At 38.7% G+C, this 25333-nt stretch overlaps 1 protein-coding gene across 5 annotated transcripts in view; it reads left to right on the top strand.

Annotated features, from left to right (window-relative positions):
• PARD3B (par-3 family cell polarity regulator beta) overlaps positions 1-25333 on the top strand; it is a 1145366-nt gene that overhangs the window by 435262 nt on the left and 684771 nt on the right. For all 5 annotated transcript variants that reach the window (XM_089330006.1, XM_089330005.1, XM_089330004.1 and 2 more), the window contains one exon: positions 15126-15297. Coding sequence is in view for 2 of the 5 variants with exons in the window: in XM_051849247.3 (XP_051705207.2) it covers positions 15126-15297 (172 nt within the window). In the remaining 3 variants the exon portion in view is untranslated. The remainder of the gene's footprint in view (positions 1-15125; positions 15298-25333) is intronic.

Raw genomic sequence — 25333 nt, 5'->3', positions numbered from 1 at the left:
TGTGGACCTTTTGCATTTAGACAAAAGCAAAACGTCACTTCATTTTCATTTGGCTTAAACCATCTTCTTAGCCAATAGAAGTCCATATGGGAGACACTTCAAAGATTAGGATGTTCCCAGGAGAGGCCTCACCGTGAACGGTATAATGCAGCCGTTTTGAAGGTGCTATCCAGGGTCTGAGCGTTGCAGTTCCATGTACTCTGCCTTCTCACTGCTCTCGATTTGTGTGCCTCAAGAATTGCAGTTCTGATTAGAAAAGGTCACTGGTACTTTAAGCCAATGCATAAAACCTGACAAGGGGAATGGGGATTTCATACCCACCAAGTAGCATACATTTTTCCTATTCAAAGATTGATGGCAGAAGTCAACGTGCAACCAGAGATGGCTTGGGGAATATGACTCAAAAGTAAGGATAAGAGTGTCACATGAATGAAGCAGGGACAATTTCATAGAACATGACCTGTGGAATTGCTCAGGGTCCAGTATTCACAGGGGTCCCACTCTTGGCTTAATTCTCTGTTGTCAAAACCATGAAATTCTTAGGGTTTTTTTTTTCTTATGTTATTTGTTTATTTTCATCTACTTGAAAGGTAGAGCAGCAGGGGGGAGAGAGAGAGAGAGAGAGAGAGAGAGAGATCGATCTTGATTTACCCCACAAATTACCACAACAGATGGAAGTAGACCAGGGTAAAGGCAGGAGCCTGGAACTTTATCCAGGTCTCCCATGTGAGTGTCAGGGGCCCAAGCCACAGTCTGCTGCTTCCCAGGATGTATCAGCAGGAAGCTACATCAGAAGCAGAGAGGCCCAGGCTGAGGATCTGTGCAGCAGGTTAAGTTCCTGCTTCTAATGTTGGAGTCCCAGCTGCTTCACTTCTAGTCCAGCTTCCTTCTAAAATGCCTGGTAGGGCAGCCAAAGGTTTCCTTTTTTTAAAATTTTTTTTTTATTTTACAGGTAGAGTTATAGACAGTGAGAGAGAGAGACAGAGAGACAGGTCTTCCTTCCATTGGTTCACTCCCCAAATGGCCGCTACGGCTAGAGCTACACCAATCAGAAGTCAGGAGCCAGGAGCCAGGAGCTTCCTCCTGGTCTCCCATGTGGGTGCAGGGGCCCAAACATTTGGGCCATCCTCTGCTGCCTTCCTGGGCCACAGCAGAGAGCTGGACTGGAAGAGGAGCAGCCAGGACTAGAACCCGGCACCCATATGGGATGCCGCGCCGCAGGCGGAGGATTAACTGAGTGAGCCACGGTGCCGACCCCAAAGGTTTCCTTTTAAAGAAGAGGAATTTGCTTATTTGAAAGGCAGAATGACACAGAGGAAAAAGCATAGAAAAAAAGATTTAAAATCAGGAGAAATGAATTCCTTCCTTGGTTCACACATAAGTGGCAGGGACCCATGCACTAGGGCAACCTGGATAGGATGTGGAGCAGCCGGGACTCGAGCTGGTGCCCACATGGAATGCCAGTGCCGCAGGCAGAGACTTTACCCACACTATACCGAAGCCACAGCCCCTCTGGATGCATATTTTCAAGTTTGCTTTGTGTTTTTACAATCAGACTATCATTTGTTTATTTAACAGATTAATTGAAAGAATTCATGTTTCCTGGTTCATTGAGAAGTGCCCCTCTATGTTACTCACATCTGTACAGAAATAAATATAGTTTGAAACTTGCATGACAGTGAAATCAGTTGGTAGAGAAGATTGGATGATAGAATGGCATCCTAGTAAGATAGAGGAATGTGACTAGAAGCACAGAAATCATCAGGGTGACAAAACAGCTGAATCCTGGCAGCCACTTAGGTCAGTAAACACTGAAAAGCATACAGGAATGAGGGGTAAGGACACAGACATACATGCACACATGTATGTGCCCCTCATTATCAATCGTTAAATTCTTTCAGAGTTTTTATCCCTGTGTATTTGAAGGACAGAGAGACAGTTTACAGAAAATCAACAAAGATGATTAGTGACTAGAGATCAAGGGATGTAGAAAAAAGGGTAAATTATAATAAAATGGTTTTCTTCTGGGAGACAAAAACAACTTAAGGAGTCTGGAGTTTTCAGGCACATGAAAGATTTTCTTCAATGAATTTTGTGAATAGATTTTCTCACTTTTAGTAATGCACTGCTTATGTGGAATTTCAACATGAAGAATATGCATAAAACAATGGCAGATGCTTGGGTGTAATAGTCATTGAAATATTAGAATTTTGTTTGTGCATTTCTTTATTGTAATAGCTTTTATCCATCTGTATTTGTTTAGAATGCGAATGTATGATTTAAAAACCAAAGGCCCATCCATCAAAACATTTCCCACCTGCTCTCTCTTAAGGGACTATCAAAGTAGTAAATTAAATGAAACCAACATTGTTTTACTACTTGCCCATCATAAAATATTACTGGTTCCAGGTGAGTGCCTATTTACAAGGGACTTTTGAAGATTTAATAGGGGTTTTAAATGAATGGAATACCATGTAATGAAAAGTCTACATCACAAACAAAACTGAAAGGTAAATTGGCAGGAAAGTCATGTGCAAAAATAAGAAAGACAAATTTAACATACATAAAAATGCCTATGCATGTTAATAAGATACAGAAGGAAAAGACAGAGTACAAAAAGGTAATCCATTAGCTATTTATGGTTGACCAAATTATTTTCAATATCACTAGTCTACAGATAAATTGAACTTTAAACAGGACATAATACTAGCAGCAAAATCAGCAATGATTGAAAGTAAATGACACCACTTATGACTGAGACTATGCAAAGACAACCTATACTTTCACATATCTGGAATGGGAGAATGGTTAAATTATTTATAATATGGTGATTCTACCACAAAATGTTTGTCATTAATTGTTTTCACTTTTTGATAGATTGAAATCAGGGAAAATTGCTTAGAATCCTTATTGAAATTATCAAAAAACAAAATTGTATCTTAGGCAGTATGAATTAAATAGCATTGGGATATACAAATATGTTCATCAGAGACTAGAAAGCACCTGAATTTGATCCTTTTGAAGTTTTCTTGATTTTTCTCTTTATTGTACATACACACACCACATATACAACTTGCCAGAGGGAATTGAGGGAGTTTGTGATCTCCACATCTTTTTGCCTCAACATTTTTCTTTTTGCTTGGAAAACATAAAAGCCGTAAATAGCAGGGTACATAAATGGCCCTCGAATCTGAGACTATCAGGCCAAGAACTGGCTTAGAAAACCAGCACTACCCAAGGACGACAGCAATCTGGAAAACATGTATTCCATTACTTTCAGTAAGCTTGCTCAATATGTTTCCTGTTTTTGATTTATAAATCATAACTTTTGTGCTTATAGAAAATATTTTAAGTGCCTTTGGAAGGCCTTTTGCACTAAACTTACAAATTCACAACTAAGGCACGAGGACTATCCTTTAATTTAATTAGAGACAAGGCCTTAAAATGCAGCTACTCCTGCAAGAGGTAACACATCACATGTGACCATGCGGCAGGAGCAAGGACCCCAGCCTTCCTGTCTTCAGCCCCAATTAGCAAGGCATCATTCGATGTGAGTTTAATACACACACAATCATAATTACAAATCTTGACATTTAGATGCTCCTGAAGTCAACACCCATCCCAGCAGGGTTAGCCACATTATCACCAGCGAAGGAGATGGAGAGCAATTAAAGCTAAGGGAAAAGGTTACTGCTACTACTCAGAGGAAGGGGTTCAGCAGCCAGATCCACCTGCAATTTCTGTGTTAATTCTTTCTAAATATTGGCTGGGAAGCCTTGTCACCCATGACAAGGAAGGTCTGAGTCTAAATGGAATATTTAAGAGAAGTGCTTCCTTGTCCCTCCATCAGACTGCGTGCTGACCTTTCCATGGACTCCAACACTTGCTCAGCTGTCAGGAGATGCTGGAGAAGGTAGAACATCATTGGACCTGTCATGAGGTCAATCAGCTGGTGCTCAAGCCAATTTGCAAAATGTATCTGTGCTAAAGAGTCTGTTCTCTGACCAGTCTGATGAAATGTAGTACCAATTAATCACCCGCTGCTTTTCAGGGAGTTGCAATCTTCCCCATATTTGAAGTCCACTCAGTGCTTCACCTGGCCTCTGGGGATCTCTGGCCCAGAATATGAAACCACCCCAAGGACATATGAAGATGGCAAAACTTTTGTTTTAGGATACCAAGGTGACAAGCTAGGGGATAGGTATGCCCTTTGTACCTGCCTCAGGCCAGCACTGAACTATTTCAGTTAGAATATTCCAAGTGCTCTGCAAACACTAAAATATTCACAGTCAAGTGCATGCAAAATGCATTTCTTTGAAATTTTCGTGATATAGAAAGATCTCATTGTTTGTTCTATCAAACTATCAATTCTTTATTTGTCATTAGAAGATAGCTTTGTCCTCATTCTCTGGAGAGGCTTATTATCTGAGAGCTACTGGGTTGTCTCAAAAGCAGAAAGGTTTCTATTTTCCCTTTTACAAAATAGTCTGCTTTATTTGTAGCCAAGTCTCATAAATTAAAATACTTGTCAAAATAAATGAATAGTATGTTTGTTATATTCATGATTTAAAATCACATTTGATTGCTTACTCATTAATCCACAAAATTAAGCAATACACCCTGGATTGCAGTCATTAGCAAATAAGCGAGGTTCTTCTAATAGTCAGATGTCATGGATAACATTGTACAGTTAGTTGTGTTTGTTTCCAAACTACATATGTTAATGTACAAATTGGTTTTATAGAAGAAGGGCTTCCTCTGGAGGAAAATCAAACACTTCGATGAAGTCCACCAGGAAACAGGCTTGGGGTCACAACATGCCAGGTAGATTTTAGAAGGGCAGATTGTAAAATGCAATTTTGCATTGAACCTCAAGGCTAGGCAGAAGCTATTGTAGGAGCATGCATGGTAATGCAGGTGTTCTGTGTTCCTAATAACAGTCCACAGGCTCTGCTCTCCTTTTGGATATGACACACAACTTTAGACTCATTTAGCTCAGTAATTATTTCCATGTGCCAAATACCATGCTAAGAGCTTGGAAGTCCATTGTACTTCAGTCTATCATCTGTAAAATGGGCACAACAGTGCTTTCCTCCTAGAATTTCTTATGAGGATGAAATATCATTTGTAAGCACTTGGAAGAGTACCCAGCACATAGTGAGAGCTGTACAGTCATGAATGGCCCAACACTAGGGGTGTGTACCGAGAAATGGGTTCTTAGGCAATCTGGTCATTGAGTGGACATCATAGAGTGTATTTTCATATGCTCCCACAAACTTGGATGGTATAGGCTCTATATTTCTTTGTATATGCACTGTCATTAAAATGTCATTGTGTAGCACACGACTATAGAAGTATTTATATATATGTATGTATATATATGTGTGTGTATATATATAATATATATAGTAGTGCCGTGACCCATAGTTTTAAGTAGTTGACAACATGAGGACAGGTAAGTCATAATTCTTTGTGCTGTTTGACAGGTGATGATAGAGGCAAGGATTCAGTGTTGTATGTATGCTGGGGAGCATGCTAAAGGTCTTGCATGGGAATTTTGAACTTTATTGTGAACATTTTTTGGAGCTTTTTGAAGCTGCACCAATGCCATGTCAGATGTGAGTGAGGGAAAGACCACTTCAGCAATACTGTTGTGGTTAAATGTTGGCCAGATTGGAAACCAGAAATGAATCCAGACCCGTTCTGTGTTCCTGGGAATGTGAGGGCCTGGTCAGAGGTAGTGCCATTCTTAGTTAGAAGGGGATAATCCCTGCAGGGAGAAATCAACCTTAGGTTCCAGTGAGTTTCTGCCTTCTGGACTGGTTAGAGTATAGAAATTGTAGAGAAGTATGGAAAATAAAACTGAGCCAGTTAAATTATTTAATCTGGATTTTAGAGTGTGATAAAAGTAAGTAGTGCTTTATATAAAATATTTTTCTATATGCTATATTCCAGTTTCTAATGTGAGGTCTATTTGCTTAAAATATTCTTTCAAAACTGCAAGTATGATGCATGATTGTTGTTGAGTGACTTGAAGAAAACGACATTTTGTGTGTGTGTGTCCATGCATTTTAAACATACCAATCAGTATTTTGTCTTCACTTCTAATAACGTACACCCTGCTAAGGCCTTCAAAGCCCTTGAGAGTTGGTAAAATTGAGGCACCATCTAGTGATATGCTGCGTAAATGGCAAGTGAAGCTACCCGGTGGATTCGAATCGGATCATCCTTGAGAATTTTACAGGCAATTTAACCCAGATATTTTATCCTCAATTTTCTTGTGTGTCTGTTATTTTTAATATATGCAATTCAGGGGCACCAGGACTATTAATTTTGACAAGGTATGTAACTGAAGTTTTTTTTTTTTTTTTAATTCTGACATTTGTATTATCCTGATAATGCTTGTCACTTTTCCTACATTCTTCACGTAAGTTTTCTGCTTCCATAGCTGCCTCTCAGGTCTTCCTGAGATGGGTCTTTGTGGCTGCCCCCTAATTTTCTTGAGACCCTTTGCCCTACCCCTGCTGTGGATGGGAAAATGCACAGAGGAAAGGTTAACTCAGGCCTCCTCTGTGTCTGTGAGATAAGATTTGTGAGTGTTGTTTAATAAAAGGGGAACTGATGTCACCAAGGAAAGTAAAGAATGCAGTGGAAGCAAAGTCAGTATTCTCTTAAGCTTGTCAAGTGCTAACATAGCATTGTTAATTTGCCTTAAAGATTTATTTATTTGAAAGTATACACAGAGAGAGAGAGAGAGAGAAAGACAGAGACATCTTCCATATACTGGTTCATCCCCAAATGGCCTCAACGGCCAGAGCTGGGTCGATCCAAAGCCAGGAGCCAGGAGCTTCTTCTGGGCCTCCCATGTGGGTGCAGGGGCCCCAGCACTTATGTCATTTTCCACTGCTTCCCCAGGTGCATTAGCAGGGATCTGGATCATAAGTGGAGAAGCTGTGACTCAAGCTGGTGTCATGCGGGATACTGGCACAGGAAGCAAAGGCTTTTTTACCCTCTATGCCACAGTGCTGGCCCCAGCATGTGAAATTTTAATTTAAGTCACTCAGGAAAAATGGGATTCATTCTGAGTATAAATTGTGTTTCTTGGGCCAGCACTGTGGCATGATTAATGAAGCCTCTGCCTGCGGTGCTGGCATCCCATGTGGATGTCTGTTCAGTCCCAGCTGGGCCATTTCCAATCCAGGTCTCTGTGCCTGGGAAGGCAGCAGAGGATGGCCCAAGTGATTGTGCCCCTGCATCCATGTGGGACAACTGAGGGAGGCTCCAAGGTTCTGACTGGCTCAGCTCCAGCTGTTGGAGCCATTTGGGGAGTGAACCAAGGGATGGAGGACCTCTCTCTCTCTCTCTCTATCTCTCTCTCTCCCCTTCAAATAAATAAATTGATCTCTTAAAAAATGTGTTTCATGTGCACTTGGCTTCTTAGCAACATACTACATAATCAAAGAAGGTAAATATATTTTTGGGTATTACATGGGTGGATTTTTAACGGACATAGTTTGTCTTGTTATGGGGCAATTTAGGCAGTTGCCTCTTTATAAAATGATAAGGATAATTTTTTAATACTGTTGAATAAATCCTGTTGTTTTCCCTGGTATTTAGCATAAAACTGTAAAGTTTATAGAGGCTCCTATTACAGACTTTGATTTTGAGGAGGAGATGAAAATAGGTTTATCTTATTTGCTGGATGTTGACTTAACTTTCTGGGAATCACAGCTGTTACATATGTCCTTGTTCTGAGGATGCAAGATTACAACCTGGAGCTGATGAGGAAGCTCAGATGAACCTGCTAATTTTGAAATCCAGATTAAATGCTTTTGGCTATCTATCAAAATCCTAGGAAGGAAGAGATCCTATTTTGAAACCTTTGTTTAAAGTGGCATAAAATTAGCTCACACAGCCAATTGTTATTTAGTTACCAACAGATGCAGACATTTAAATGAAATTCTGCAGCGTTTCAAACCCTCCCCAAAGGTGATAATGTGTTTTCTTCTACTTGTGAAATTGTTGTAATTTCACAGTCGTACTTAGATTTAATTGTGTTTATTAAGATTTGAGACAAATGAATCCAATTTCATTTTGTAGGATACTGTATTTTTTCCTTGGTCTTTTAATTTGACTTGATAGCTGTTGGTGACATGGAATATGTATTGAGCAGTAAAGAATAGCAGTACATTGTTAAGTTCAAGTTTCAACCAAAGAACTCAATATGGCAAATAAGCCTTTCGTGGTAGTGCATTAGTTCATCTGACATGTAATTAAAATAGAGCCCTGTATTTCTCAGTGTAATTACTAATAAAAATGCTTTTATAAATACAGCTTATTATGCTCTGTGAGCACTTGGATGATTCTTTTTTGTTCTCTACATAGCCTACAGATAATAGCATCAGATTATAAAATCTCAGGCTATAAAAGTGACAGAATACTACAGGTTGACAAGAGAATAAACCACACCATGAATATTGAGGGAATCTGCAACAAATGTACTCCTTGGCATTTATTGCTAAAATATTTACTTGTCAACATAGCAGCTAAAGGCATTGGTAGATTGCTTCATGTTATGGCCAGAACACAAAAGATAGTGAAAACCAGGCAATGGTAGGTGAGAGCAGTACTGCCTGTCTAAGGGTCGTGTGTTCTTGTGTGATGAAGAGCAAGGAAAAAAAAAAAAAAACAAAAATTACCTATTTGATGTGTTTGATCTTGGTACTTTCTGTGTTCCTCTGTCAATCCTGTGATGAAGAGATTAAAGAGAAACAACAAAGCCAAAGCAGAATGGTGATAAACAAGTCAAGTGGGACTTGGTTTGGAAGCCAGGGAATGATAGTTACGGTAGGAAAGGGGATTGCATTTAACATTCCCATGTGGACCAGGCTCTATGCTAAGCATTTGGGTGTGTTTGGAATTTATCAAGAAAATTAACATTCTACCCCTTCACACACCAAAACACACACGTGTACACTCAGACACCCATGTGATGTTGCTCATAACAGACTTATTGTTCCAGTATAAAAACAGTTCTGAGTTCCTAAAGGGATATTGACTCTGTGAAATTGTACACGTCTCTTTGATGATATCTGTTATTTAGGGTCATGGATGTTATAAATTATCCAAAGTTATTTTTTTCCTTTTTGATCTCTCAGTTTTCTTGTTGCTTTGGCCTTTCCTATTCTTTTTACCTATATAAGATGATGAGAAAAAGATGGAAATATTTTCTACACTAAGATTTTTTTTTTCTAGGAGAAATCTGGATGTTTCTTCTAGGTGCTTGTGGAGGAGAGGTTACATGTACTTAAAAAAACTAGTGTTTAGTCTCTGAATTGAAAGTATCAATCAGCATTGACAACTGATGTCTAATTATTGATAATACACCTCTCATACCATATTTATGTATTTGTATATGTATCTACCTGACTCCTATTTAAAACATAGGAATATTTCAGAGAAATATATTCTACCTTGACCTCTCAAACAGATGCAAAAATCATCCACAATAAATATTGCACATTATCCTGGTACCTTAATTTTACTGACAATTAGAAAAACTTTTCATGTTAAAAGGAGCATGAAACGTTGGTAAAGTATAGAATGTAAAATTTATATAATTTTGGGAAATAAAACTGGGCATTCCCATTTTGAGCTTGTGATCTGCCACTTCAGACAGTGTGAGTATTTACCCAGGACACGTACGTTCTTAAGCTACTTTGGGGAGCACACTTAGAAGTTTCACAGTAAGTTAAAGTGGTCTGTTGGAAGAATGGTAAGCTTCAGAGTTACTGGGGTTGCAGTGCTAACCCTGGCCCTGTCTCCCACCCTACACCTTCACTTTAGCACTTCCACACCTTCAGAGATCAGAGAACTTGATTCCCTCTTTTGAAAATGAGCCTGAAAAGGAAAGAGAAGACACATAATATCCACTTTGGGAGTTAAATGTGGCGGAAGCACCTTCCCCAGTGTTGAGTACAAAGTGAGAAATTTCTCCATCATCATTTAAAATGCAAAAGCAGCAATAATGATCATCATGGGAACTTGAGCACCTTAAAGGTGAAAAGTGGTCACTTATACACATTTTTAAAATTTTACTTTGAGTGTTTATTCTAAAAAAATTTGAAAAATCTAGATATTTTTCTTGCCGCTTTAGTTTTTATTAGCTATTTTGGCTTGTGTTTCACTTACTGTTTTTAATCAGATATATACTGAGCAGCTATTAGTCACATGCACTGTTTTAGCCAGCATGGATACAGCAATCATCAATGTTGACAAAAATCCCTGTTCTCTTGTAGCTTACATTTAAAAATAAAGGAGGGAAATATAGAGAGAGGTGGGCATTTGGAATTTAACTTGGCCAGTGTGGTGTTTGAGTAACGATCCGAAGGGCGATGCCAAGCAAGCATCTCTCTGATAGATGACTGTTTCTGGAAGACAACACAACAAATGCAGGAACACAAGGTGGGTGAGAAGATGATGGAGCAGTGAGCAGAGCCCTCAACAAGGGAAGGGGTAATCAGAACAGGAAGGCAGACACATCATGGAGGAGCAATGACCTGGCCTTGGCTGGGCTTTTCTCCAAGTGAAGTTGAAGGTGTTACAGGGGTGGCAACAGAGGAGAGATGCGATCTGATGTATGTTTTACCAAGATCACCGTGGCAGCACATTGAGCATTCCCTGTTGAGGAACAGCAGCCTAGACAGTAACAAGGAAGCTAGTCAGGAGGCTGTGGAAAGGGGACACTAAGGCAGCTGGGTGCAAAGTCATAACAGCAGAGATGGTGAGATTGGTCTAAAGCTGGTTATTTTGTGAGATGTGTGGAGAATTTGAATATGGGTGAGGTTTATAAAATACTGAGAAAGGAGTAGAGAGAAGAGGGAGGGACGAGGTATTACTATCAGGCTTTTGGCCTAAGTAATCTGAAAGGATATGTTACTACTCATTGGGACATGATAGACTATGAAGTGAGGTTTGAAAGATCACTTTGTTCAGTTTTTGACAGGTTAGGGGATCGACTTCATGATCCTAGAGTTCAGGAAGAAGGTTCAGGTTGCAGATTTAAATTCGAGATTTATCAGCACGTAGTACTATCTAAGCCATTAGACAAATGAGATCACTAAACACCTTTAGACAGAAGCTCTTTAACATTTTTGGAGGTGAAATCTGTGAGATGAAGATCGATAGGCTAAAGCAAACTTAATTGAGAGTCCGATAATTAAAGAGAAAGGTGTGACATCCTGTGAGGCAAGAAGGCAAGGTGAGGAGGAGCAGTGGTCATCCATGTGCTAAAACCAATGCAAATGCACTCCCTTGGATTTTACAATCTGGAGCTTCATCTTTAAATGTTTGATTATTAACTACTTGAAAGGCATAGTGAGAGAGAGAGAGAGCTTGAGAGTGAGGGAAGGGGGAAGAGAGAGAGAGAGAGAGAGGGAGGGAGAAAGAAATGTTCCCTTTGTTGGTTCACTATCCAAATGCTCACAGGCCAACAGGTTTCCCATGTGGGTGGCAGACAAAGCCACCAGAGTGCGTTAGTAGGAATCTGGATTATAAAAGGAGTAGGGAATTGAACTAAAGCTCCCAATGGGATGTGGACATCTTAAGTAGCAGTTTAACCTGTTATGCCACAACATTTGCCCCAAAAATTGTTTTAATCTCATTAAGAGCAGCTTCATTGGAGCATAGGGATGAGAACTTGACTAGAGTGGTTTCAGTAAAGAATGGGAGGGTGAAGATTGATGACTGCTATAGACAATTCTTAATTTTTGCTTTAGAGGGAAGGCATGAAATGGGGTGTAACTTGTAGGAGAAAGTGGGTCCTGAAAAGGTGTTTTCATTTTTGTTTGGAAGAATTAAGCATTTATAAACTCATCTGTTTAGACTTAATTTTAAGTAAAGGCTGTGTGAACAGATCATTTTGGATGTTGGTGTCTGGGTAACAGAAGTGCTGTATTGGGTGACAGGAGAACATGGACACCACAGGAGAGCAGAAGGTGCAGACCATACACAGAGCAGCAGAAGAGGAAGGCATCCAAATCAATATTGCCTGTTCACATTTTTTCATAGAGTGTAGGTGACTGTAGCCCCTAAGGCAATAGTGAAGATTCTTCCACACACACAGCAGTTTACTCTAGGTAAAATCTCAACATAAATGTGTTTTTTTAAAAATTTTTTTAAATAAGGCAGGCATTTGGGGCACAGTTTTCATTGCCATTTGGGATTCCCATGTTCTCTACACTGGAGTGCTTGGGTCTAAGTCCCACCTCTGCTCATTACATCTTCTTGTGAATGTGTACCCTGAGAGGTAGTAGTGGTGGCTGAAATAGTTGGGTTCCTGACATACCTGTGGGAGACCTGGTTTGGGTTCTGGGCTCCTGGCTTCTGCCTAGCCCAGCTTTGGATGATGTGGGCATTTGAGAGAGAAACCAGCAGGTAGTACCCTCCCCCTCTCCTCCTTTTACTCTCCCTCTCTCCATTACAAATATACAAATAAATACAAATTTTAAGGAAGTTTTAAAATGAATTTCCTTCTTTCATGTATAGCTCATCTCTGTGGGAATGGTAACTTCGAATGGGCTTCAAAGCAGAAGGACGAGGCTGTTTCCATGCACTGGATGAGGGAAGCCAGCATGCTTTCTGGTGAGGAGCCAGAGCAGCGGTCTGTTTACTAATTGTCTCCGTAGCACTGCCTTCGAGGAGTTCTGTTCCCCATGATGGAGGTGTTCATGTGAATCAAATAATCTAGCTAACAGGGGCCTGCAACATGCAGTTTAAATGGATTATCAATGTTGAAACTAGTGTAAATCTGAGTATATTGCACACATGGAGATGAAGACCAGATGGAGAACATCACTCCTATCAGTCAGCACCCACAGGGCCAGTGGCTTTGTCTGGGCACCACTGATTCACGAGTTGGTCATCTTCTTCCCAGGCGAAGAGACTTTGCTTTATGCACTCACCCAGACTGGGCCCTGCTGAGATAATTCTTGTCCCATCATGAGATTGGCAGATGAAGTAGGCAATTAATTAATCAAGAAGATTATGAGACTTGGAAAGTATCCAGTTCTCGCTATTACCATCCACAAGAAGAGCCACATATCGCCTGTATCTCCAAAATGTGGGATTCATATTCTCTAGAGAACAGTATACCCTCATGAACAAACTACAAATAGTTGACAGTGTTACCTCCCTTTTAACAGTGTTCCCTCTTGGAAAATGTTTGGCAGTGTGGTCTGAATCCCCTGGTTGGAAATTAAAAAGATTCCGTTACCAGCTGCAATTTAGTTTGTGGCCTTAGGAAACAAAATTGCCAAACTACTATGCTCTCCCATTAGATTAATAGGAACAATACTGTGACTGCAGAGGCTATGTTCTGGTGTGAAAAGAACGTATGGCAAAGTAAAGTGTCTTAAGAAGAAAGAGTGTAGGTAATGATTTATGAGTTATCAATTTTAAGCATCTGCATTATAACTTTAACTGATATTCTTTTCTGTTTCCCTCCATATTTAAACCACATAGGTTAGATTCAGATTTTAAAATGTTGTTGGAGGAAACTAAGATATTCCTAACTTAAACAGAACGGTTCATAGTATCAATATAATATGTCACTGATTAATTGATTGATATATTAAAATGAGCATTACTGATAACAGAATTCACCAATATGCAAAAGTGTAACTAAGGCATAGAAATGGTGAAGAAAATAGCATTTCTACCATGTTTTAAAAATGTATTTTATTTTCCTTTTCAGGATTTAAAGTGTTAAAGTTTTCACTCTGGCCAGATGATTAGAAAGATACAGCTCTACTGATTATTTTTATACTAGAATAATCTTTCTTTATTAATCCATTTAAGTCTATTTCAAATCAGTTCATCAGTGCTTCCAATTAAAAATAGAAAATGCATGTGCTCAATTTCAAGAATTAAAAATAATGCCTTGGGAGTAGCATTTCTTTGCTGTGGTGAGAGGATTGTTGGATTTTCCAATTAAAGAATTCTCCATACTGGAAATGAGTAGTCAATTATGAAAATTATTTTTGAATAGCCAATTTGCATATCCCTAATTGTATTCATTTCTTTCGAAAGGCTGAACTTGGAATTTATGATGTTTTGATTGGTTAACCCTGCACTTGTGTTATTAATCCTATCGCCAACAAGGTTCCCCTATGAATGAGGCTTGGAGTGCCTTTCCTGGGTAAAGGTTTGAATCCTAACTAGGCTTGTTTTACTTAATGAATGAAAACTGTCTGAGATTTACTTGTAGTTTTCAAGTTTACACACTCTGCTCTTTATTGGACTGAAGAGTGGCACCCCTGAGCTGCCTCCCGCAGGCACATTTGGACTTTCCTCTTGTGACATTTCTCTATGCATTTCTCCCTGGTTTTATTGAAAAAAAATTATTTGGAAATGTACAGTTGAAGTTTTTATATTAATGATAGCATAAATCTCATATGAAATAAAATTGAGATGAGTATGGGAATAATTAGGGTAAAAGTGCTGATGCTTTGTTTTACTGGATTTAGCATTCATTGAACATAAACCAGTCAGCATGGTATTCATCATAAAGGAAAATAACCAAATGAAAGAGAAGGCATGCACAAAAATGAGATATGTATGTATGTATGCGAGACAAACACATTTGTGTGTAAGTAGACCCACACTCTGTGTGTGTGTGTGTGTGTGTGCACGCGTGAATGTGTGAATGTGTCTGGGACGAATATAGCTCAAGATTTTGCAGTGTGTTTTAGCTCTCTGAGGCTAACATGTCCACTTATACCACATATGTCTACCGTTTACATTTTGGATTTCAACTTCCATTTTAGAGAAAGCTCTTACAGAGGGAATGAAGTCCTTCCAGGCATGTCATTCCTCTAAAGAGAGTTCACCAAAATTAGCTATTTCAGGAATAGACAAAGTAAACAAAGGAGCAAACCATTCATTATTTCCTGGCCATCGTGCATATCAACATAGTATTATTGAAGAACTGAGAGTTGTGATACGATAGCATACACGTTTCAGCTTCAGGGAGTCTTTTTCTCTATAAAGATCTCAATCGGCCAGCTAGCATCCGTGTGATACACGTGTCCTACAAAGTAATTAGTGTTGTTTGGCCTTGTTTGTAGCTGATTGCCGTGTTTGACGAACAAGAACCACTCCACAAGATCGAGAGCCCCAGCAGAAACCCTGGAGATCCACAAAGCCCAGATGCATTTGAGACGGAAGTGGCTGCCCAGCTGGCTGCATTCAGACCAGTTGGCGGGGAGATTGAAGTAACCCCTTCTGCTCTGAGAGTAGGTAAGTGTTCATTCCTGCTCGCCCTTCCAGCTACTTGAAAATCCATCATTACGTTGACTGGGTAGCTTCACTGCTATCCAGTTAATATTTGTCTGAAGAAAATTTGTGGTCTGTCTTTTCTCTAGTTTTCCTTCTTTCTTGACTTACTTCTTTGCAGCTGCCGATGCTCCGGCATCGGTAGGTGCAGTTTTTGTTGAACTGATGGTGGAACTGAATTGTGTGCCCTTGAAGTAACTAGTGGGAGGCAGGTTGTAAATGACAGGGTTGCCTCTATCCTTGGAGGATCGCTTGGAGAAAAAGAAGTACCTGGAGAAAGTCATTTGGAAGAAGCTAAGAGTTACACAAAGGAATTCAGAATAGAAATAAAGGTCATTGTCAATTCTTAATCATTCTTTCTGTCTCCTGATATGTATCACAGAGTTTGGGGAAAATATTTTGAAGTTCGTTTTGACATTCTTTCCTGCTGTTTATTCAAACAAGAACAATTCACCCTGTGATTTTATTCAGAATCCCTTTTCATTATATTTGTTTTGAAGGTGTTTGTAGAAAGAGAAAATAAACATTCTTCCTAAGTTTCAGTCAATTTACTGAGAGAAATAACAGGTTAGTTTTGGTGATACTGCTTAGAGATACATTTAGGTCAGTCCAACAGCATCAAGTTTTTCAAAGTCTACTAATATTTTCATGCTTAAAGAAATTTTTTTTAAATTCTCACTGGATGTGTGCACATGAGACCGCTCAAAGTACCTGCTACAGGTTAATTCACAAGCTGGAAGAGGGGTTTCCCCCCCATGTTACAAAGCAAGTCTTTTTAAAGCAAAGCATATGCTTAAAACTATAAAAATTGCACGTAGCACTCATTTGCCTCATTTGAAAAACATATACTGCAAAATGATCTTGCATACTTCCATGCTGAATATCCATATTTTATCCTGATTTTCTGAGACACATCTGTAGTGCCCCCTTTAAAATAAACCAAAAGGACGTGAATGACCTCTGGTCTTTGTGGTTCTGCTGTTTCTTTTGGAAGCCAGACTAGTGAAGCAGTCTGCTGGATCGTGGATGTTGGATGGCTTTGTGGCAGCTTCTCATCATCTGGAGTCAGGCTTGTGGCTTCAGCAACCTTACAGCCCCATCGTTCATTTGCATAATGGATGCCTTTTTATCCATTATGCAAATGGTATGAGAGGAAAATTAGGCAATAAGGGAAGACGAAGGGAGAAAATTGCTCTTGGTTGTTTTAATATTCTATTTATAAGCAAGCGCTGTGGTCTTCCAAACGCTTACGCTCAGGGTACTTCTATGCCTGGAAATCTGTTTTCACCTTTCTGTTATGAGCTTCCTCAGGGAAAAAAGTATATTTTTTGTTCAGCATTTCCATGACTTTTTCTATTGTACATCATCATGCTGAATGTAAGAGGAAAAGTATGCTAAGGGTTCCCTTCTTTGAAACTGGACTATTTCTTCAGTGCTGTGTGTTTTTTGTTTGTTTGTTTGTTTGTTTGTTTAAGACCGAGATAGAAAGCCATATTGATTAAATGAGTGCTCCATGCCAGACACAGAGCTCAGGCAGTGCATTGAGCAAGCTAAATCCTTTACTCATAACTCATTTAAACCTTGTAAGTGCTAATTAGTCGGGTTTTATTATTTTCCTCTTTGAGGAGATGAAGAGTAGGTGCAGAGAGGATTAGGTACTTGAACCCTTCCTGGCTCCAGTGTCAGGGACCATTTTCACTGTGCTACCTCTAATACTGTATCCATAAAGTGGCAAATTTATCTGACCTTTCTGGGATTTTACATTGTGAGAATATACCAAAACCCTGGAAACACTCTACTCCTTGGCTCACAAATCCTATTTCATTGACAAATACAGATTAAATGGTGAGATTAGCTAAAATTCACTTTGGGTGGTAAATGTTGCCTTCCTGCCATGCTGCCTGAAACCTTGGCATCATCTCCATTTCTTCCTCTTCCTTCCACCACTCCCACTTCTGTTGGTTCATCAGTGTCCTCATGCATGGCTTAGTACATCAGGCCAGAGCTTCATCATTAATTAGACCAATGCAAGAGGCCTCAGACTGACTCCTTAACTGTGCCTGGCTTTTTCCAACCCCTGCTGGTACCAGAGTTGCCTTGCTAAATCACAAATATGATTACAACACCCCCAGCTTAACCACCTCCGACGGTTCCCCATTGCCCTAAGAACCATGTCCAAACTCGTTAGCAAGCTGATGCAGATGGCTCCTCTGAATTAGCTGGAAGAGTTTGGGCAGGGATAAATGAAGGGAAAAGAAATGATCTGTTGTCCACCTTCATCGTTCTAGAAGATTGAGTACTTTTCATTTCTGGAACTTAAAAAGCAAGGGAAACATATTTATAAGGCTTTCCAGATAGAGAAGTTAAATGAAGGAAGCAGCACAGCCAGCTGCGGTCTCTGCCCATTCTGTTTTCCTGTTGTTGGCCTTGAGGCAGGATGTGGTCATAGGCTGCTGTCTCAGGATGGAGGGATATGGTTGGCAGTACACGCGATGTTCATTGGCCCATCGGGACCTGGTACCCACCCTGAGATCCTGTTTAGATGAAGAACAGGAGGGGGCTATCATTGGTGGGTGAGTTCCTGTGTCCCAGCAGCCATTATAACAGGGTGCTGACAAAATGCCACGCCACTGATCCCAGCACTTTTGCTGTTCCCTGCTCAGTTTCCTTAGGCTATTGGAACTGTGTCTACCTCCCAACGGGCTCATTCATTCTGGCTGATACATCAGAAGCAGGACTTACTTCTCACTGGTTTTCTCACCCTTATGACCTATTCAATAAAATGTAGGATTTAGCCATTACTTGCTCACAAACTTTTTTTTAAACCAAATTATATACAAAAAATACAAGGAATCAGGAAAGCTTTGAAATTAGGTTATGTTGATCTCCAAAAGTGTATCTGTTTTACTGCTATCTGAAATCTAAATATACTTAGTGTGAAGCATAACTTTTATTTCTCTTTTTTACAACATAATATAACCATCAAAAATATTCTGCTGAAATCCAATGACAGCCTTTTCATATAACACATACAGAGGTCATCCGTTCCCATTCTTTGTCTTCCAAGATGAAAGCACATAAGTGTTTCTTAATCACAGGCTGTCTTAATCACAGGCTATTTCTTCTCTGCCTGCCTCTGTTGCTGATCATTCTTCCATAGTCACCTCAACTTGCAGCCACTATGAACCAGATTTACTTTCTTTCAAATCACTGTACCTTGGTAGGCATTATTGACTTTACCTGGCTTACTCCTTTACCTGTTTTCTACCCTAGAGAACCCATACACACCTTTTAAGCCCAAGATTAAATATGTTCTCATTTGAGAAGACTTACCCAAATCATTAAGACACCACAGTAAGTGTATAATAAATATATGCCTTAATTCTTTGTTCAACAAAGAAGTGTTACAAGAATGAATAGCAGAAAGCATCTACTGATAAAAAGGGATTCCTAGCCTCATGGCCTATAAGCTAATGGAATATATGGTTTTCATTTGTAAGAATATTTTTATTTATTTTTACTTTTTTTAAAGATCTATTTACTTACTTGAAAGGCAAAGTTTACAGAGAGGTACATCTTCTATCTGCTGGTTCATTCCCCAAATGGCTGCAATGACTGGAGTGGGACTGCTCTGAAGCCAGGAGCTTCAACTGGGTCTCCCACAGGAGTGCAGGGGCCAAAGCACTTAGGCCATCCTCCCCTGCCTGCTTTTCCAGGCCCTCAGCAGGGAGCTGCATCAGAAGTGGAGCAGCCAGGACATGAGCCAGTGACTGTATGGGATGCCAGTGTTGCAGGAGGCAGCATTACCTGCTATACCACAACACCGGGCTGAGGATTTTTAAATCAAGCAAAGAACCACATAGCTCCAACTTCATTTATCTTAGTGATTTTCTATCCTTTGCTTTCTAATGAATTTTCTAACGTAATTCTAAATGACTGAATCTTAACTCAACCCTAGTAACTAGCAAACCATTCTAACACTTTTAAGATTCTAGCTTTCTGTATTTAGCTAGTATCTGTTACACAGAATCTGGATATTGCTAACCCAAGTTTATTAAAAGAAGTGACATTGTGGCCAATGCCACTGGGTGAAAAGTAATATTCCTAGAATCCATTTGGACCTTAAAATCACTCAAGAATCTTCTAAGCATTCTCTGTGGAACAATATGGTTCCTATGGACATGTATCAAGGTTGCAATGGACATTTGATTCTAGTTAATTAGTAAATAATCTTAATGAGTACTACAGCTCTAGACATCATTCTGATTTGTGCATGATCCACCTCTGAATGAATAGGATTCATTGGGCTTGCAGGGAGGAAGTAGTGCAGCAACCCATTTGAATGGGCGATGAACAAAATCACAATGCTACTTAAAAGTCCTACAGCAAAGAGGCCCACCTCACTCAAAAGAATTGCACACGCCTCAACAAATTTTGTGAAATGCTGGTCTGGAAGTACACAGTTCCATAGAATCTGTGTCATTAGAAGTTGTGTAGGCAACTGGTATTGTTTATCAAAGAAGCAAAGGAAACCTTAGAGTAGCATGTGTTCTTGTGTTGAATAACTAGTTGGTTAAAGAACTGGTATTGGAAAGTATATATCTCAATACACTGTTCTTTCAGTTGCATGACAAATTTTAGATCAATTGTAATTTCCAATTATCTATGTCTTTTAAATATAATATCTGATAAAATAGCATCTCATATTCTTTTAGAATTGAGTTAGGATGTAAATTAATAAATAGGTACTGTGACTAGCTGTAAGTCAAAAGCTAATGCGGGAATAAAGACCAGAAAATCAAGGTGGAGAAAATTTTTAAATCCTGTCTCAGAAGTAAATTTGCTCCTGTCTTCTCATCCTGTGTGTGTGTATCTGTGTGTGCATTTCAGGGTAGAATTGTACCAAAGGCAATATGCTAACAAGATCCCTAGGTGATCATCTTCCTATAAGGTGGTTACTAATAGACCCTTTTAACACTTCAAGCATCTGCACATGACCATGAGACAAATTAGTGAGAACAACTGTTTTGAAGTCTGGAAGAATAAGAGTCCTTTCGCCTTTCCCCTGACTGGTCCCTATTGCTTTTATGACCAATGGCAACTCACCTTCTGCTGTTCTCCAAAAGGCATTATATATGATAGTTCAAGGTGGCAGAACCTTGGGAATCAGTGATTTGGAACTGGCTTCAGACAAGTCATGTAACCTATTTCTACCAGAACCAAATTTTTGGATACAAACCAAGTCAGGACACATTCAGGGTTCTACGGAAGTGAAAATCAAACTGGGGACCTGCAAGTCAATTGATATGCATCACAACCCCTTATCTCCCTGGACCACAGTCTCCCCATCTATAAAACAAGACTCCCTTGCTCCAATGGACCACGATTGTCCTGGGAATGTTCTTATTAACACCAAGCAAAATTTGACTCTCACTTGATGCTCCTGTGTCTATTCCTTCCATTGACCCTAGTTAATTAGCAGTTTTACTTGGTTCTTTTTGATGTTTTCCTTCGTACTTCTTGATTGAAATTTGCTATTTTGGGTTCAAACTACCAAGAGACAATATTTCTTTAGTTATAATTATTTAGCAATGTAATTTAAATAGTGTTTCAGGATTAAAAAAAGTACATGAAATTTGGCTGTGGCCTCTCTTGTGATCTATGTAACCCAGCTCTAAAGCAATCTGATTAAAGTTTGGAGTTGAAATGGTATTAGCTTTATTCTCCTCGGTGCACTAACTTTGAAGATGAGCTACTTTCTGTTTGAAAGTGATTCTTGCTTTCTGAGACTTGAAAGCTAAAGGTGCCTCAGATGCTTTATTGTTTCCATGTGTGTTTGTGCTTCTTCAAACCCCAAATGGAAATTATGATTGTATGTTTGTTATAATATAATTATTTTCAAAACAAAGTGCTCCTCTCTTTATTTTCAGTAGTTTTCTGGAAATATTGTGTAGTCCTAGATTATTGTTGGAAATTGTGACCATTTTCTGATTCTAAAGAGTTCACTGCATAAAGGAAACATATGGGAACATTTTTCTCAATTCTTAACGAAACCAAATCCCTTTATGGCATGGATCTTGAGGGAAACATAAAGAAGGAGGAAGTTTATTCCTTTAATTAGACTTCAGTGTGTAAGTAGCTGCTGTGCCCATAATGTGAGTTTAAGTATTGGCATCTGATCCTAGACAAACACACTCACACCACACACATAGCAGAACTAAAGCTCAGGTTTGGGGTGTGCTTCTGATGCAGGCTTTGAATTCTGACTACACAGCGTGTGAGCATTGTAGCTGGAAGCTCTCTGCTGTAGGCAGTGGAACTCGGACTTAATATTACCAGCGAACTGAAGCCTGATGCGTGAATGAATCCATAAGTCATAACTTGGTCACTGAGTTTCATCCTATTTGTTTCCTCTTAAAGCTGATAATTCAAAAGCTAGCAGCTATAGAATAGTTTTTCATTCTTTCCTTTTTCTTGCCCAGGAGCCTGGTATTTTTTTTTTTTTCCCATGCAGGCTTAGATGAATGATGTTGTAATTAGCTATGGTAACCTTGCTAGGCGATCATCAATCAGTCAAGCTATATAGTCAACAAAGTGTGTGCATGCTTCTGGTACTATGGTAACTAAATCAGGACTAAGGAGGTGACAGTGTTTCTCGAGTATTTTGGACACCATTCTTCTTTTGCTGTTGATATTTTGGTGTTTGTTTTAGTTTTTCTTTTCAGAGTAGGAGAAACACTGCTTTAGGGAGAAAGGTCAGATTATTCATTGAATATTTAACATTTTTAATACCTTGGAAAAGGGCCAGGGGTATTAGTTAAATGAAAGAATAAAGTCAAAACTTAACGATAAGGAGCTACTAACAAATATGAAAAGATAATTATAACACGGGGGTAACATTTTTTGATACTAAATGAATTTCAAAATGTTCAATTTTCAATATATTTGCATTGCCTTCTCTTGAAGATGAATGATAGATGTAGATACAGATAGGTAGGTAGATAGATACAGGCTTCATAAACAAATGATCAGCTCATACCATTTTATAAAAATAAGGTGATATGCAAAATGAATTATTATATAATAAATTACACAGTATCATACTTCAAAAATTAAAATTATTGCTATCTTAAAACTTTTATTTTTCTGTTTTATATCCAGTTGTATTGTATATCATATATTTTATATCTTTATATCCTTTATATTTTAGTCTTAATTTCCTTTTATCTACTTCAGTTATCTTGTTTCTTTTAAAAATATGTGAAATATCTAATGATTAAATATAGAGCATATACTATGTTGGTTGCCCTATAATGGATAATTACTGAAATAAACTTATTGCATTTAGTTTACATTTCACCATTTTACCAAAAAAAATGTAAAAATATTCTTAAAAACCAAGCTTTCATTTTTCTTCTTTTCTAGCTGTGTTTTCTAAGTTGATTATGTGACCTCTAAAAAAACACAGAGTTCACTGTCTCCCCTTTGGCCTCTTGCTGATGCTGGACCCACACTGAGATGGAGTCTGCAGATCCTCTAATAAACAAACAGAATGAAAGGTCACCTTTCCTACTGTTCACTTGATATTAGACCCCTGGGTTTTTAAGCCTCTTTTGCAGATTGCTTTTAATAGTAAGTCCAGTATTGCCCTGTTTGCAGAGGCCTCGTCCCTTAGCAGTGAAAGAATTTTCACTGCTGCTGTCATACTCAGCTTCCTGTAGTTCCCTGGACCACTGATAAAATGATTGGTGGTTTGTCCTTTCAATACAAGAAGGAAAGGGAGGGAAAAATGGCAAAACCAGTGCAGGCATCCACAGTCTCTTGTTCCTCTCTCTCCTTCCTTCCACCTACTGTTCCAACCCTCAGCTTCCTTTGCTGGAGCCAGTGCCCAAGTCTGTTCTGTTTGAGTCTGAGGTAGTCAAGACACAACCAAACAGAATTCACTCTCTGTTTTCTAAATGTAAGTGCTGCTATTCAGCTGAATGAAGGATAACAGCTCTATTACAAAATGCTTTTAAATTACTTATCTGTATCAAAAAACTGTTAATGATATGACTTATTTTGTTACTTTTAAATCTCTATGGCTATAAGTAGATTATATTTTCTTTTAAGTTTCTAATCTTCCCAAAACAAATTATTTGTATTAAGTATGTTGATTTTCTTTTATGTTTCTAAACACAGGGGTCTAAAAATTCAATATATGGTGAAACCTCTTTTTCACTGATGATATGCATGTAAGGTTTAGCCTTTGGGATCAATGTGTGTGTGTGTGTGTGTGTGTGTGTGTGTTTTCTTTCCACTCAGATGGGCAGGGAGAAAAATTCACTAATTTAATTATTTACAGAAGATCCATCTTAAGGACAAGTCACTCAGAGTTGGACACGCTTGTATGACTGGCTCAGGGTTTTCTCATTTGCTTTATCTGATAAAGCCATATGATAAATTATGCCTCAATATATACATGTTTTGTTATTTCCTTTTTTCCACACCCTGTTTGAAATTTTACTAGGATCTTGATCTGGCTCAATGAAAGGAGGAAGGACTGAAACAACTTGATGTGTTCTTTTTCACATCCCAAAGTGATAAGGAAAGGTGACAGCCTTCTTTAGCAATTGTACCATAGGCAGAACTATATTTCTTCTGTCTACCCTTTTTTAAATGTTTACCAGATCAAAGGGGAGGACCTTCACTTCACATGGACTTCACCATGCCCTTTCACTTTATCTTTGAAACAATGCATCCTGCATATGGCACACACAAAAAAGGCTGCTACTTCCATTCATTCTACATTAATATGGAAATTTTTATAGATATCAGAAAATACAGGTAATCTCAAAGTCCCAGAATGAATTCTGTTTCTCTTCCGTGTAAATTTAAGAATCTATGTTAAAATCTCCATCTTCTATACAGATGGAAAAGATTTGGGACTGTTTTTATTCCTGTGTGTAAAATTAGAAGAAAGGAATTCATGTGGTACATCTTATTTTCTTTTGTTTACATGGAAGTCTTGGCTACAGTTACTAATGCATATATATGGAAACAGACATTATCAAGAAAATAAGTAGACTTTCAGTCAACAAATTTAAAATTATACTAACTTCTGTTTTTTAAGATAATCTTGACTAGAATAAACCATTACTCCAATCTCCATATTTTTTGAAACTGTTGGAAAGAGTGATGTTTTTATATTTTTTTGCACTATTTATGCTAAAAAATGGCATGGATAGTAGCAACCTGAATGGCTGAGTAGTCTTGTGTCATCTGGTTCCATATAATTATGATCAATTAAATTCTACTTCTGTTGTTTTAATAGACTTTTTACCCCAGAGATCTGAAAGCATGAGGCAGACTTCCTATGTTAGTCACAGTCCAGGAATAATGTCCTCTGACCCAGCGATTTGAGTTTGGTGTTACAGTGAACTTCCTTTTCAGCAGAGAGTTCAGCATTTGCACAGCTAACATCTGCTCTTTTTTGACCATCAGGCGTAAGAGTATAGCTGTGCATACAGTGTACCTGGAGTCAGTGCCGGCAAACATGCTAGCATGCTTAACACTGACTTCAGTTAATCAATAATTATTTATTGATGGCCCAGTAGATGAAAACCATATGCTAGGCTACCTGAGGAATATAAAATAACACAAGTCATGAACCCATTCCCAAGCAGCTGGCAATCTGGTTGACTTTTAAATAAATTACTGGGTGAGTCTTAACTTGGTTAAGATTCCATTTTTATAATAATACTGGATATACAATTACAAATCCTTACAGTTGAAAAAGATCATACCTTGTAGATTAATTCAGATGTGTACAAGTGCTTCTTGTGTGTGCCATTAGTCATGAGCTGTGTCTCCTCATAGCTTGGTTCATTGTCTGCCTTTATTTCATATTTTCAGTTCATGGAGATACATGTGGAAAGAATAAAACTTCAAGTTTTTAGTGTATCCATGATTCTGCAGTCGCAGTGTTAGTTTTATCTCCCATTAAGTAGAAAGAAACAAC

The sequence above is a fragment of the Oryctolagus cuniculus genome, chromosome 3 (assembly GCF_051225735.1).
Source record: "Oryctolagus cuniculus isolate XC-2025 breed Fujian yellow rabbit chromosome 3, ASM5122573v1, whole genome shotgun sequence".
Lineage (NCBI taxonomy): Eukaryota > Metazoa > Chordata > Mammalia > Lagomorpha > Leporidae > Oryctolagus > Oryctolagus cuniculus.
This window is presented reverse-complemented; position numbering and strand designations above follow the sequence as displayed.